Source organism: Amblyomma maculatum, chromosome 1 (genome assembly GCF_055883805.1).
Source record: "Amblyomma maculatum isolate TAMU_Amacu chromosome 1, ASM5588380v1, whole genome shotgun sequence".
Classification (NCBI taxonomy): domain Eukaryota; kingdom Metazoa; phylum Arthropoda; class Arachnida; order Ixodida; family Ixodidae; genus Amblyomma; species Amblyomma maculatum.
This window is the reverse complement of record NC_139344.1, coordinates 217,736,265-217,752,906: the sequence shown is the minus strand read 5'-3', so window position 1 is coordinate 217,752,906 and position 16,642 is coordinate 217,736,265. Positions and strand designations below refer to the sequence as shown.

General features: G+C 44.8%; 1 protein-coding gene across 4 annotated transcripts in view; it reads left to right on the top strand.

Annotated features, from left to right (window-relative positions):
• The window catches only part of Gmd (GDP-mannose 4,6 dehydratase), a 67,120-nt gene that overhangs the window by 30,004 nt on the left and 20,474 nt on the right, over positions 1 to 16,642 (top strand). For 3 of the 4 annotated variants that reach the window (XM_084590310.1, XM_084590309.1, XM_084590313.1), the window contains 5 exons: positions 261 to 365; positions 441 to 568; positions 3,422 to 3,540; positions 10,757 to 10,853; positions 11,558 to 11,649. In XM_084590310.1, coding sequence (XP_084446436.1) covers positions 261 to 365; positions 441 to 568; positions 3,422 to 3,540; positions 10,757 to 10,853; positions 11,558 to 11,649 — 541 coding nt within the window. The remainder of the gene's footprint in view (positions 1 to 260; positions 366 to 440; positions 569 to 3,421; positions 3,541 to 10,756; positions 10,854 to 11,557; positions 11,650 to 16,642) is intronic. The other variant, XM_084590311.1, reaches the window with a different exon arrangement.

Below are 16,642 nucleotides of genomic sequence, written 5' to 3'. Positions count from 1 at the left end.
TGTCATGCTTTCTACCATGCCCAGCAGTTGCACGATCATGCAGTTTCTCAGTTAGTGATTGCATTCAAATCAGGAAAGCATTGAGCTATCTTAAAGCTAAAATATATTTGGAGAGTTGCAGATGGGAGATCAGGCTTTATATGTGCTACAGTATGTATGTAGAAAATACATTTAAGCTGTTTACAGTTGTCTTTCAAGGTTTTACCTGCTTTGATAATAATTAATTTTGGTGATGTTTTATTTTTCTTGTGCCTCCAAAGGGGTTGCAAAACTGTATGGCTACTGGATCGTTGTCAACTACAGAGAAGCCTACAAGATGTTTGCTGTAAATGGCATACTCTTCAATCACGAGAGTCCAAGAAGAGGTAAACATTGCAGTCAGACAGTAAGCGTTGAACTTTTTGGTGACACTTGGTTTTGTTGTGCACTTTGCTTTCAAGGTGAGACATTTGTGACGAGGAAAATTAGCAGGTCTGTTGCAAAGATCCATTTGGGCCAGTTGGAATGCTTTGAGCTTGGCAACCTGGACTCAAAGCGTGATTGGGGCCACGCGAAAGATTATGTTGAGGTAAGGCGCCCTTTTTTTGTTTATAACCTGATATACAGGTGCTTTGTAGGTATACTTGAATTGTTGTCTACTTAACCCTTTCGCTGTGGTGTGTTTCTGGCCATGACTTACCCCCCGTGTCGGCTTGGTTTCAGGGAATGAGCATATCAGAGAACAAGCTTAGCGATTTATTTTTGATTATGATTGCTATACAAATAACATAGTCAATAAAATATGCACATTTCAGTGTTCTGCAGGTGTTATTCATAAACACCATCATCATCAGCCTGGCTATAAATGAGATAAATGAGGATAATATAAGAAAAATAACTGCTCGATACTTCCTGAAAGTCCGAATCCAAGCTCTGCTCATATTCATAATCAGAAGAGCCATCGCTCCAGTCCGCAGTCGAAGGTTTCTCGCGGTCAGCCATCCGAAAGTAACCGCGCGCATGGAGGGCGCACATTGGGTGGCCCGCACAACGGAGAAAAAAGGCACGTTGTGAAATCAAGATGACAGAGGGAGATGAAAAGAGGCTAAAACAATCTTTGCTGCTGCTAGCCGCAAGCAAGGGTGTGGCGAGAGAGAGCAAAAGCAGCAATCTAGTTATGTGTTATATTGGAGAGGCAATGGCGTGCGTCCCTGAACTTGATGCGTGCGTCGTAACAGACCACGCTAAGCAGAATAAAAATAAAAACCTGCAAACCTGCGGTAGATGGCAAAACAAACCTTTAACCCGTAAGCGCACGCGCGTGCTGCACGATCGCTTAGCGCAAGAGAGTAGTGCGCACAGAGGGCCGTGCCCCCAGCAAAGAAGGTGGCCGGGGTGGGCTCGATTTTTCCATACTCTTTAATATATACGTACCAACACAGCACGGGGCAAAAATACGAACTTGTAGAAAGATTTGACAGCTGGCGCAGCCAGTCTAAGCGTGCCAGCTTCGCGCTCAGGCACAAAGTTTTGAACGCACGATAGAGAACGTACCGGTATGTTGATGACACTGTGGGGGAGAAGTGAAAGACAACAAAGGGGTTAATTTGCTTTGCTACTTGCAAGTTTTAGCATACATATGAGGTAAAAGCTATTTGTTTGCATATTTAGAAGGCTGTAGAGCTGCCTAATGCTTTTCTTCTATTAAATATTGTGGGATTCTCTACGAGGCTGCGGCTCCGCTCTCAGAGCAAACAACGCTCCGTTAGCTCAGACCACAGTGGTGGCCCCAAAAACAACACGAACACCGAGGACCAAAGGGTTAACCGATTTAATGGCTTCCTCGGCCGCGTGCGCGCGATCAAGCAATGCTGTTCACCTGAGCAAGTCCGTCTCTTCCTGGACGCATCCGTTCATTTCGCCCGTCTGGTCAGCACTGTCGAGCTCATTGCACACACCACACACGCACTCACTCTCCACAAAACCACACCCAGCCAACACACACAGCGCACGCCTTCCTTGCCACAGCAGTCGAGAAAGAGAGGAGGAAGAAGGCTGCCACATGATGTGAAGAGGAGAGGCCGTTCCTCACCCTCGCCGCCGCGGCGTAGCCAGGAGGGGAAGGAGCGGGGATATGTGCCTTCCCACAATAGGTATCAGCAGTAGGTATGTTACGGGAATTCAGTGATGGAAAAATAACATAAAGTAACATAATAAAAATAAAGAAGTATTTAAAAGGAACAAATTCTGTGTGCAGAAGCATGGAAAACAATGCATATGCCTGGAATGCTAACATGAAAATGGAATGCAAGCAAAAAGCAGTTAGCAATCATAGAAACACGAATTGATAAAAATTCAAAAGGCATAAGGCCTATTTTTTTGCTGTGCTTCCAAGATATGGTGGTGTCATTTGGAAAGAGCACGAATGATTTCGTGCTATGTTTACACCACACTTGCATCGAATGTGCTATGCACAACGTTCTGGCATGTAAAGCAAGCAAAACTTTGCAATCTGATATCTTGGCAGCACTCGCTGTGCTGCTGCTTCCTCTCTGTCAGAAGAGTATGTGGAGTTGTGAACTAAATATGATTGGCAACAAATTTCTTTAATGGGGCATAGCTGTTGCATGCTGCAAGGGGTGCTGCTATATGTCTTCGCTTTCACACAATTTTCTGGTTTATCCAAGGACCATTCTTGGTGTAAATATGACACATTTGCTATAGTAATTATAGGATAAGGATCTCTCACTTCAGCTAGACTTGGTATTCAATTTTAGTTTAAGATCACATTGAGAAGACCTGCTGCAGTAGATCAGTGGCTGAGGTCACGGGCTTGCCCTTGGCTGTGGGAGCCATCTTTCAATGGAGGCTTGAAATACGAAAACACCCGTGTGCTTTGCAATGTGAGCTATGTTCAAGAAACCCACATCTCCACATCATCTAAATCTGGAGCCCCCCGCTCACTGCGGCATCTATTGTTTCCTGTGTGCTGCTTCGGGATATTAAATCCCACTGTGTGCGCATAAAGGACGTTTTAACTTTGATACGGTACCCATTTTTGTTAGTGATTGCTGAACGTAATCAAGAGTTGTGTACACAAAGGTGCATTCTCATCATAATTTTGAAGACATCAAATGATAGTCTTCTGCATGGTTGTGCCCATTTCATATGCCTTGCTGGGGTTGAATGATTTTAAGTTGTTACACGTGCTTTCGTGCATGGTCGGGAAACTTTCAGCTTTTGTACAAGCTTAAATTCTGAGCCTGCGAGGATGTTTTAACTGTTTGAATGTCTGGCTTTTTTGCAGAAATCTGCTAGTTTGTGACAGATATTTTTTTGGTCTGCACGTGTGAATTTGAAGGCAAAATTGGCCATTATTGGCTGTGGTAAAGTGAAGCACCTATTGTAGTAAAATGTATATTCAATTTTTCTCTTCTTTCAGGCTATGTGGCTAATGCTTCAAGAGAAGGAGCCCAACGATTTTGTTATTGCCACTGGCGAATACCACAGTGTTCGAGAGTTTGTTGAAGTGGCTTTCAAACATGTTGGCCGAACTATCGTGTAAGCTTTTGCAGCATTCCCACTGTCCTCACACCTGTGTCATTTCTGGTTTTGTGACCTTAGATTCCCATTTGTAAAGTGGTATGTGTCAGTAGCAGAGCTCCCAAGCTTAGTGTTCTAGATAGGGCGGCATTTTACCATCGTAAAAAATAGTTTTACCACTAATAAGAGAAAAATTCACACAGGATTACAGGGAGAGAGAGAGACGAGGAGGGGGGGGGGGGGTAACTTTATTTGCACCCATCAGAGAATTTGACAGAGAAATTTTTTCTTGAAATGGTCTGTCTGCCAACTGGCCTAACAGTCTGCACTCATTACCCAACCCTTTTTGGTGTGGTGAGTTATTAAATTCATTTGGTAGACACATTGCTGTCAGCCAGGTTGCATTGTTGTTGTGAACATGGCACATAGTGTTCAGAAGTGTAAAGTCTAGATTTTTTTCTCCAAAATGTTGGATTTTACCAAGCTATTGAAACTGTAATATGTGTGAACTCATATTATTCAGCATGGCCAAGAACCTACAAAATGTTGGATTTTGCCAGGCTATTGAAACGGTAGTATGTGTGAACTCATAGTATTCAGTATGGCCAAGAACCTACACAGTGATGGGTCGTTTAGTACAAAGTCTGCAGAAAAGGGAAGTGACGCAGAAAATGAACTTAAGGGTTGCTTACACCTTCCATGTATTTTGGATAACATTTGAGGCATTTTTTCTCTTTTCTTTTCAGAGCCTGATAGGGCTAGTGCAGTAATTTTGGTATCATTGTGATAAACTTTCTCCATTCTGTTTATTTAATTAGAATTATATTTTATATATATACACACAGTTGAACCTGGATGTAACGAATTCCTGAATTTAACGAAGTTTTTAATTTCCCCTATGCCACACCCATTGAAGCCAATGTATTTTCGACCTCTATGTAACGAAGGCGTTGCGGCAGTCAACCTTGATGTAATGAACTCTCGAAGCTGATCAGTCATTATTTTTCAAGCTTTTACTGAAAATTTGACCGAAGAAATGCATTAATTTAGTGAATATTAGAACTCTAAGAACGCCTGTAATCACAGAAATCAAGCAAAATTGGCGATGATGATAGTATTACCATCTAGCGCCGCTCCGTGGCTAACGCAGCAGCCTCCTCAGGCATTCGTAATGTAGTGCAACACCAGGTGGCATTGGTGGCTGCAGTTGATTTCTTTGTAGGTACTGTACGTGCGTGTAGCACATGCAATTTTGGCTCATGTTGTGCATTCGCCATCTTGTCTGTTGTTCTGTGTCTCGTGTGTCTACGGATTTGCGGTGTTGGTTCGCCCGATGTGTTTTGGGAAGTGCTAGTCCAACCTTTCTGCCTGTGTCAGTTCGTCGTGATGAGTTCAACGGCCAGAGAACAAAGTTTTGTCATTTCAAGACAAACTTGCCATTTTAAATGCGGTCTCCGCGGGCGAGAAGAAGGACGTCGCCGCTCGTTTCAACATCCCAGCGAGCACCCTGTCAACAATTTTGAGTGCGGAGAGAAGATTAGAAGTGCAGTAGAGCTGGAACAAAAGCTAAGAAAAAATTGAAACTGTCAACATATGATGTGGACAAGGCAGTGTTCACGTGGTTTTTGGGCACGCGAGCCAGGAATGTGCCCATAAGCGGAGTGATACTACAACAGAAGGCAAAGGATTTTGCGTGCATCTTGGGCCATGATGACTTCAAGGCAAGCAACGGGTGGCTACGAGGTTTCAAGAGGTGACACAGTGTCATTGGGAAAGTTATCTGCGGCGAATCTGCCTCTGCAGACAGCGATGCTGCTGCTTCATGAGTGGCTGACATGCTTCCTGTAATACTGAGTCGTTTCGAAGCAGCTGAAATTTATAATGCTGACAAGACGGCTCTCTTTTATCAGAAGCTTCCGGGCCGCACGCTAGCACTTAAAGGAGATGACTGCTGCGGCGGAAAGCAGAGCAAACTCCGCGTAGCAGTTCTACTGTGCACCAACCTCGACGCCACTGACAAGCGAGTTCCGCTAGTTGTGGGAAAAAGTGCCCGTTCCAGGTGCTTTAAGGGGACGAAGCGTATGCCTGTGAAATACATGGCAAACACTAAAGCGTGGATGATTCGGGCAATAATTTCTGAATGGCTGAAAGACTTCAACCAGGATGTCAAGTGGCAAGTCCGTCAAGTTTGGCTACTTCTAGACAGTTGCGTTGCGCACCATGTTGAAGGCCTGCAGCTGTCTCACATCGAACTGCACTACTTCCCGGCTAATTGCACATCACTAATACAGCCGCTGGACAAAGGAATAATCGACAGTTTTAAATGCTGCTACCGGTGCCGACTGATACAGAAGCTTCTTCTGAACATCCGTCTGGAACGGGAGCTGAAGATCGATGTTTATCAGTCACTTGAAATGCTTGCTGCCTCCTGGCAAGAAGTCAGGGCAGAAGTTATTAAGAACTGCTTTATGAAGGCAGGGATTACAAAAAACGCACAGGCTGGTGCCTGTCCACTCGTACCGCTGGTCCCAGGTCCAGGTGGGGTTCCAGCGCTGCTGGCAGCGTACGCCTCCATCGTGCCCATCTTTTGAACTGCATTTGGCGGCAGTTCGTAGTCTGAGGAGCATTTACCCTGCCTCCGGAGTCCGGCTCGAATAGCCAAGATGGCATTCGTCATATTGACAATCTGTTCCTCTGTTTACATTCGATAACGTTCAGCTGACTGAACACGCGTTCAACTTCTGCGTTGGACCAGGGGCCTGGATGAGCTACGCAGCAAAGGTGGTGTCCCCGACGACGTCGACCTGAGAGACTTTGTTTGTGGACAATGATGCCGTAGCTACGGGAGAAATGAATGATGAGGCATTTGCCGAAAACGTGCAAAATCCCGATGTCTGTGATGATGGTTCCTGTGAGCGAGGTCCGTGAGACGTGCTCACCGCGAAGGAGGTGATGAACGCAATCAACATATTGTGCCGTTTCGTTGGCTTGTGCGATGACGAAGAAGCATTACATGATTTAGCTTCATTAGAGCGCCGTGTTGTGCCTTCACTCACGCGGAAACAAGCAGAAATTACACAGTTTTTTACTGTAAAATAAATGCCTGAAGGGTGAGTTCACCTTCACTGATACCTGAAGCCTTTCGGTTTCGTTTCTGCATCATTCGTGCGAACCTTCATGCAAAACCTGCATGTAACGAAAAATTGCGAACTTTTATCAACTTCGTTATATTCAGGTTCAACTGTGTGTGTGTGTGGGGGGGGGGGGGGGGGGGGGGCTGAAGCTCGAATGGGTCCGGTAGGTCATAAACTTGAAGTAGGTGACACACGGTGAAAAAACAACACTTTAATCCGACGTTTCGGCCGGGGTCCGGTTGACAAACGCCTTCCTTGACAAAGGCCGGACCCCGGCCGAAACGTCGGATTAAAGTGCTGTTTTTTCACCGTGTGTCACCTACTTCAAGTTTATATATATATATATATATATATATATATATATATATATATATATATATATATATATATATATATATATATATATAATTTTTTTTTGTTGTTTCTTGATTCTTGACTGTGCCCTTCTAATCTTCAAGTCAAAATGGGCAATAGAAATCCTGCAAAAAAGTTTTTTGCATTCAGTTTTATAATTCTGGCTTAGTAGACTCTTCTATTAACGAGGTACTGTGCAGAAATAATGTTTCTAGCCCTCGTGGTTCCTGATTAAAAAAAAGTGGATCGATGTTGCAAAAACTTGTTTTGAAGGGTTCAATACAAAATTTTTTCCAATAAATCCACATTTGCATAGCAATCAATCGGGTACCATCAACCAAAATTTCTGCCTTGCTTTTAGGGCCTCTTTTGCGATGAACTATACAGCCCTTTCTGCAAAGTAGTCATTGCTAGTCAGCCTCAAGCAGCCATTGCACCGTATGCCATTCTGGGGAATAACCAAATGGAATTAAAACGTGCTCTTGGGGCAATGGAGCCATTAGATGTAACTGCAGCTTTCATTCTTACTCCCAAACAAACCCGTAGATTTATTTGCTTTTTCTCTATGTATACCGTATATACTCGTGCAAGGGCCAGGCTTTTTTTTTTTTTTTTTCCTGGTTCTGACGAGGTGTGGCCCTTGCTTGGGGCCATCATTTTTTCATTAATGTTTCTGACAACAGCACAGCCCTGTTTACGCACCTGCCCTGTTACACAGCAACATGTATTTTCATGATGAATTAGCACATCCCAGATGAACTCATGAAATAAAGAACAGATTGAAGGTATGGTTGATACAACATGAGCTAGAGGATTAGCATGATTTGACCTCCTGGATTGAAACTGGCTGCTAGCAGTTGCTTGAGCATTGTAATATTTTACTGGCAAACGTCACGTGAACCTAAGTAAAGGTCCTGCTAAGATAGGGTGCTTGCGACGACTAGGAGCAATTTGCAGACATCGGTATGGACCGGCTTCTGCTTGGGTCGCTTTTCTATGTGCTTCGATGTTGAAGGCTGTGCAAAAATCAGTCGCATGCTCATTTTGATTTGAGATTTTTGCCTGATGGTAAACGGTAGCAAGGTTAGATATTTTATGAATGACTTTGACTAGATTCAAAGCGCCTTTTGCCGCTGCTTCAATGCAAAGCATGTTAAGCATAGCGACAAGGGCAACCGGCATGCTACTACGATGCCTGTGCCTGATGCACCATTCATGTGGGTCCACCTCATTCTAGCTTTTGCACGGCACAGTGGTTCATCCTCTGTGGTGCAAAATCAGAGTGCACAAGACTAGTTTGCAGATTAGTTTATCAGCACCTTGTATTTGCAGTTCCAGGCAGGTCCAACACATGGGAGTACACATCCTTGGTTGTACCGAGCATCGCAGGCAGTTATTGGAAACAGTTCCCTTTTTTTTTTTTGCTAACAATTTTCTTTTCCAAAAAATGTGGAATTAATTCTTCTGCAGCAAATTCTTTAGCAGTAGTCATATCATTAACTGTGAAACTCGAGGCCCAGAGCCACAAAGAATTGCGTATACTATTTATTAAGTGGCTTTAGTGCAGGGCAAGATTGTAAACAGTGTGCTTCAGGCAAGTTGCACGGCATCTACATATGTGGGACCACGAAACTGCCCGAAAAAAAAGCCTACAGGACTTAAAAACTGTTAAAAATTCCACCTTCCACAATACAACATTTTTACCTGCAAAATAGGGTAAAAAGCCGCTAAGCTTGCACAGGACTGCACACCTTAAAAAAAGACAAGTAGCTGCTGCCCAGTGGTAATGAGGCTGCGGCTTCATGTGGGACTGCCTGTGATAATGCTTTGAATGTTTTGCTTTACTCAGTTGTGGCACAGGCATCTGACGCATTGTCTCTTAAATGACTTCGACATATCTATTCCATATTTTAGTGCGCCATCTGCTTTTATTTATTTTGTGGAAAGCATTGACTATTATTGGCCTTGGGGGTTTGAGACGGCCTTTTTAAGTAATATCTTTCAATATTTTTGTTCATATCTGAAACTGGGCCTTATGTCACATTTGCATAAATAAGTTAAAGTAGTCATTTCTTAATAGTCCTGGCATTCTCACTGATGTCTGTAGCAGTGGTAAAAAGAAATAAGTATATTCGTACTAGCAAACAGTTCTGCAAAAAATGCTTAAATCTGACATTTTTCATGGAACTGCAGTAAACTGTGGGCCTTATTCATGGCGCATAATTATGCGATGACTTTTGATTTTATAGCCGCTCATCTTTTTCTTGGGAGAAATAGTACAGTGACATGTCAAGCTGCAACAAACATTTGAAAGTACTATAAGAATGGTCATGGCCAAATACTCCATTGACTCGCGCAACATGAATGTCGAATTTCCAAACGGGGTATGGCTAAAGTTTCTTGGAGGGATTTGTCTACCCTTAGTGGCTTGCACTACATTATCTCAAATGCCCAGAGTGGAATGTTCTTGTAAATGTATACTCAAGGTTATAGTGGTGAAAATGCTGACAATTTACTTAAGCATTTATTTCAATAAAAGTGATGTGCACAAGGTGGATGTTTATGCTCGTATAAGGGTGTGTGGTACATTCTTAACTGGATATAATTGACACCCTTGTGCTATCGTACTTCACAAATAGCTTTTACCTGCTAAGAAAGACAAAATTGAGCACTAAATTATCTGCTACATGGAAGTAATATTCAACCAATAAATTATTAAGAGGTCTAATCGACTAAGGAAAAAAAAAAAAGCACTTTTACCAGGTTAACATCGCTTGCAAGCCTACCTGCAGAAAACTTTAGTGGCAATGGAGTAGAGACATCAAAATCTTTGCTCATGCTTTTTTTTAAATGTCCGCAAGACAATATTATGCATAAACGACTACTTTGAATTCATCTGCAACAGCTAAATAATTTATAATTTCTTCCTTGTGCATTTTTCGTTTCAGCCACCAAACAATGGCTTTGGTCACATGAGTCATGGAAAAAGCTTTGATATAATCGCTGCTCATTCATCTTTTGTAATTTTAAGGTTTGGGCAGGCTTGCGTATGCATTGGTGCGAATTAAGGTGACAAAGCAGCAACCGTATTGCAGTTCTTTTTTTGCGCCTTCAGCGAGCTAAACGCATCTGTAACATCAGAGCCATTGTTCAACATTTGAAACTGAAGCAGATGCTACATGGGAGGAAAAAAATTCAATTACACGTTACATACTACTTTTTCGCGTAATCCATGTTGCTAATCATGTTCAGTAATGTGCTGCGCACCGTTCCACAGACATAATACACAGCAAAAATTTGGCGTCTCTACCCCTTAAAGGCTTATTGAATGTATTGTAATGGCTGAATGATGCGACCTTTCTCTGTCTTTTAAGCCCAACCATTATGATTTGACAATGCAAAAGCATATTTTTAAAGTAACAAAAGAAAAATACAGCTTCTGCAAACAATTCACTCTGGTTCTTTAGTAAAATTTGTCATGAATGCAGGGATAAACTGGGTTGTGTAGTTAAGGACTACTTATAATTAGGAGAATAAAGCAGGACATAAGTGTTAGAAATGATCCACTAGAGCTGCATCTGTTGTGAACATTCTGGTTTCTATGATTACGTATGTCTTTTGTTTTTTCTTTTTGTTTCCGCTTTACATGCAGCTTGGTGGTTGCAGCTCTTGTATTGCTCCTCATGAGTCATGCGTGCTTTCTCAATACAGGGATGTTACATATTTGTTTATGACTTTTGTCGCAGGTGGGAAGGCTCAGGCCTTGAAGAAGTTGGAAGAGAGAAAGAAACTGGCAGTGTACGAGTGAAGGTCAACCCCAAATATTTTCGGCCAGCTGAAGTGGTGAGCTAACTTGAGTGTATAGCAAAGGAGCACATGGTTAAAGGGCACTCCGGAGGTTTTTCAACATCCGTGTATTCTCATAAAAATTTTACTGTAGGCCTTCCTCTCTGCCCTGACGCATTCTACCAAATTTAGATGCCTTGCAATACTTCATTCGCGCGTAACTTTGCTTTAAAATCAGTAATTTTCATCGCCACAGTTCAGGCAATTTCTGCAGGTAACACTGCGCTTGTGATGTCAAAAACATTATACCCGGATTTCTGCCCGCTCACAGCATGATTATGAAATTTTGAGGTCTGTATTAGGCTATCTGTAATAGGAGACCTTGAACAGGGCGCTACGCCGTCAACAGCCAGTGGAACATTCGGCGATCAGTCGTAGAACTTGTGTCATCACACGCACGAGCGTCGAAGCGAGCTTTGTCGTCGTTTTCTTTCCTGACCGTCACGCGTTGAACATGGTTGTAGTCATTCTTTTCAGCATCAGGCGCTGAACATATCAGAGCCAAATACCTGTTTTACAGCTTCCCCCGGCCGAAAAGACGCCGTCCTGGCGGCTTATGGCGATGTTACGATGGCAGGATCGTAGTAAAGTTTCAGGCGGTTACTGTGTACTATTTCACGATTGCGCGACGGTGGTCAGTGGATGGCATAAGGGGTTCGATGAGGTAACTGACGGGGGATGTTTGCTTGACATTACGGTAGGGGCCCTGGTACTTGCTCAGAAGTTTGGATGAAAGGCCGGGACTGGAGGAAGGCCATAGCCAGACTCATAGCCAGACTAAAGAGTCTGTACGGTAAGTAGGAAGAAGTGCAGATTGATCTCGGGTGGTTTTCTGCTGTTGCTGGGCGTGAGAAGTGAAGGACCGGGCAAGCTGGCGGCATTCTTCAGCATAAGTTGCAGCTTGTGAAACAGTCGTGAATTTGGAAGAATCCGGTCGGTAAGGGAGAATGGTGTCCATGGTACAAGATGGCTCACAACCGTACAGGAGGAAGTATGGAGAGAATCCGGTGGTTGCTTGAGTGGCAGAGTTATAAGCGAATGTGACGAATGGAAGAACGCGGTCCCAGTTGGAGTGGTCTGCAGCGACATACATTGCCAGCACGTCGCCCACGGCGCGGTTAAAACACTCAACCATTCCATTTGTTTGCGGATGGTACGCGGAGGTGGCACGGTGAATGATTTTGCATTCTCTAAGAACAGCTTTGACAATTTCAGCTTTTGTCAGGGTCCGACTGGCGTAAGCGAAACTTCCGCTGAGCAAGTACTGCGCTGAGGCCAACGCTGCTGGCATCAGTGTGGATTTCCGTGGGAGAAGAAGGGTCGAAATGACGCAGGATTGGCAGAGTGTCACGAAGGCATCATCACAGTGCGGAGACCAAGCTGAAAGATCGTGGCTGGACAGAAGCTTGGTGAGAGGGTTGATGATTGTGGCGAAATTGCAAACGAAACGGCGGAAGTAAGAGCAGAGGCCAATGAAGCTTCGGAGTTCTTTCACATTAGTGGGCTTGGGAAATTCTGCTACAGCGCGCAATTTTGCCAGATCAGGAAGAACGCCATCCTTGGAGACGACATGTCCGAGAATGGTTAGCTGCCGTGCCCCGAAACGGCACTTCTTTCAATTTATTGGAGGCCAGCGTCGGTCAGACTTCGCAGAACTGTCTCAAGGCACTGGAGGTGAGATGGAAAATCCGGGGAAAAGATGACAATGTCGTCCAGGTAACAAAGGCAAGTGTGCCATTTGAGCCCTCTGAGTTGGTGTCCATCATGCGTTCGAATGTGGCAGGGGCATTGCACAGTCCGAATGGCATGATATTAAACTCGTAGAGCCCATCGGGTGTGACGAAAGCAGTTTTTGGGCGATCGGCCTCTGCCATCGGCACCCCTCAGTAGCCGGAACGCATTTCTATTGAAGGAAAGAACTCAGCTCCCTGCAGGCAGTCAAGGGCGTCGTCGATACGAGAGAGAGGATAAACGTCCTTGTGCGTGATCTTGTTCAGTCGGCGGTAGTCTATACAGAATCGGATGGAACAGTCTTTTTTCTTGACCAGGACGACCGGAGACGCCCAAGGGCTGTGCGACGGTTGGATCACGTTGCGCTGGAGCATGTCGGTCACCTGTTCATCAATAATGCGGCGCTCAGCGGCTGAAGAAGGTACGGATGCTGGCGCAAAGGGGCATGGGTGCTGGCATCAATGCGGTGTGTAACGGTAGTTGTGCGCTCCAACGAAGGGTGCTGGGAGTCGAACGAAGCCGCGAAACGTTGTACAAGCTGGGCTCGTTGTAAGGGCGTCAGGCCAACGTCGATGGACCGGTGGAAAACTTTGAGGGAAGATGGAGTGGCGACAGGAAGAGGCGTTATGGCGCTGATGTGAAGGCCGGCAGTGGTATCGACGAAGGGATAAGTGGGAGTGGAATCGAGCAAAGCAACGCTACCCAGTGACTGGCCACGGAGCAAAGTGGTAGGGCAGGGGCACGGGTTACAAACAAAAATAGCACTTGAGCTGCGAAAAATTGTCAGCACGGCATGGAGCAGCAACACAGATTTTTGGTCAGCGCATCATAACGAAGGTGTGTAGATAACAGTGGTGTCGGAAAAAGCAGCACAATAAAGAGGCACAAGCACTGAGGAGAAAGGCGGAACTTCAGTGTCCTCTGTGACGTGCACGGTAGCGGCAGCAGCACCGGATGCATTGAAAGAAGTGTCACTGAGGGGTGATAACTCAAGTTGAGCACGGGCACAGTCTATAATGGCGTTATGATTGGAGAGGAAGTCCCAACCTAACGTCGTGTGATGAGCGGGCGAGGACGAGGAATTCTATTGTGTATTGAATGTCGTCGATGACAAGGCGGATGGTGCAGGCGGCTAATGGTCGAATGTCCTGAGCGCTAGCGGTGTGAAGAGAAACGGCAGGAAGCGGCGTCATCACCTTATGAGTTTGCGACAGAGGGTGTAATTAATAACTTAAATGGCTGCGCCAGTGTCTACAAGTGCTGGTACGAAAACAGCTCTTGTGTTAGTCCCTGATGGCGCAGTTCTTGCCTCCGGAACTGCGGCCATTAGTTTTCTGTGTGAACGGCTGATTGGCGGCAGAGCATCGGAGAACGGGAACGACGGCCAGGAGAAGGCGAGTGGTGGGAGCGGCAATCGTAACTTGAAGAGGACTGCGGAGGAGGCTCAGGGAACACTGGCGAGGGGGATGGGGGAAGATTGTACGTCGGCAGCTCACGTGTATACGCGATGCGCAAAACGCTGACAAAGCCGCCTGTCGCCAAAACCGCAAAGCGTAGGCGGGCTCAGTCGGGCACTGTTCATGTCAGCCTCTATGCGCGCGCGTCGTGTTTTCGTCTTTGGTCGTGGTTTAACAGATATAACGCCTCTGTCAACCTTTAGCAATGTCCGGGAAGAATTGCTGCATAGTTGGTTTTTCGAACAGACAAAACCTTGCCAGGAACACGTTTGTATAAATTTCCTGTGATGCTTCACGAGAACGACGGCGGCCGTGAATTGCGGTTTTTCGACGCAGAATGCAAGCAATTGCATCGAATGACATTTGTTCAGGTCAATGTCATTTTTTCGACGCGCTGCTACACGACCAAAGCTAATGCCATTTCCAAAGTATGGTAACTGCGATTGACATGCAAATGTTGGTGCGCCTTCAATATGTTGCGATAGGTGACTGCGCTGTAAACTAAAGCAGCCTTTAAATTGACATTCATGTCTTGCATGCCTTGTAACCAGCCTGTTGATTAGGACTATCAATTACGAAGTTAGCGGCAGTGTCGGCGGCGTTTGTTTATGAAAGGGCACAGAAGGTGCGCACTTCGGCGCTCGACTGCGAAACGCGTACGAGTTTCAACAACGAGTACACTTTGCACACTAAAGCAAGTGTCAAGAACAACACGTAAAATAGGCAGTATCTAGTGTACTGTCCGAGGGCGCTTTTATAGAACCTTTGAATATCTCTATACGACGCAGCATACTACATCCCTGTTGACTCCTGTATATTTTCGCCAGATCGTTCGCTCGGTGGACGATTCGTAAATAGTTCATAGCAGCAAAAAACGGCGTATTAAAGTGAGGTGCTTCATCGTGAAGAATGCAATTTGTGCCACCACACAACTTGTTTCGAAAAATTCCCGAGCTTGGCCTCATCAAGAAAGCATATGGTAAATTCGTAACGCTTGCCACATCGGATACCGCGAGCTTACCGCAATGACGCTGACTGCGAAAGCGGCCGACGACGGTACTCTGGCCGTGTGCTAGGACCTAGTCGTCGCTATGCCTAAATGCCTAAATGGTTTCGCATCAAAGCCGTAGCTGGAATTTCTTTGGAAATAGTAAATTTCATATTCGTAAAACTGCCGTAGTATCAGTTCAATTGTCTCACAAATTGTCTTACAGTAAACGGAAGGTGTAACTTCGGTAATGCCTTAGCAGCGGAGCTAGAGAACAAAATCGGATGAGCTGCGTCTCACCGGCGGCAGCTGCTAATAGCAGAAAATTGCTTGTATTGCAGTTCTCACTTCTTCCAAAATCTCCTTATATAACAGTGATCGTCAGTAAAGGTATTTTTTTTATTCCTTCGTCAAATTAAACGCTTATTATTCTGAAGGTGGCGAAAGAAATTCTCTGTGTCGGCGACTCGGTGCCGATGGACCCTCGCAGCAGGAGCGACCTGTCCGCCCGCGCTGGGTGCGGTGACTGCGGGTTGGCTGGCAGCGATGGATGCCAGATTTTTTTTTTTTTTACAGTAGTATTTGGCATATTTCACAAACATGGCTAGCTGCACAATTATAGGAGCACAGTATATTTAATGCAGGTGGCACGTTTGTAGTTTATTTTGAGTGTATCTTCTCATCGAGTCTCTAGTGTCGAGATAACACATTTCCTCGTTGATCGCATTCGGATAAGTACCTCAAACTCATTCGATACCTAATGTTTTCTTTGAATGTCATTATATTTTCTCGTGCAGCAGCAAACAAATATCATTTTGATCATTCGATGGAAAAGGTAATAAATTTGCCATGTGGCAGGGCTGAATGATAACTATGTTTTCAGTGTTTTCTGCTTGTCATTGCACCTTCCGTGAACACTTCTTGTTTAAACTTGGTTGCCTCCACTGCCGGGAATATACAATACGCATTAGATTTATGCAATGCTTAGCCAGACAATCTTTAGCGTGCATCGACATCTATAACTCGATCTCCCTTAGTAGCCTGAGCCGCTGCGGCAGGTTATTGAACAGACGTTTTGCAACATGCGTTTTGAAACTTCCCATGCAATTACTTTGAAGACCGGAGCCAGTATTTCTGTTGGCTGGCAAGATTACGAAAACATAACACGTCGCTGTACTTGATATTCAGTCTAAATTCAGTCTAAAGGTTCTACAGCTTGTTACAAAGCGCACTGCAATTATGCAGTTGGGTGCAAGGATGATACAAATGAAATGAAGATGATACTACAATAATAAAATAGGATATAAAATTTAAATCTAATATGCTCTTGGCTATCCTGTGTTGAAGCTTTTCATATATTTCCTCTGCTGATATCTCGCTTCCCCATGAAATTATCTACCCGATCTATCTTTTTGACGGCAGAATAGGTGAAATCCGTCCTGTACAGGCAGTGGTAAAAAGCAAGCATGAAAAATCTGAAGTCTTGCTGGAGGAGCCCAATATGCGCGATTTTTCTGATGCTCAGAATGCTGGTTTGCAAGCTCGCTGGCTTTTTCTGCGGTCGCACCGGTAGGAAACCGCTCGCAGTTTCGACGACGCTGCTTAGTTTG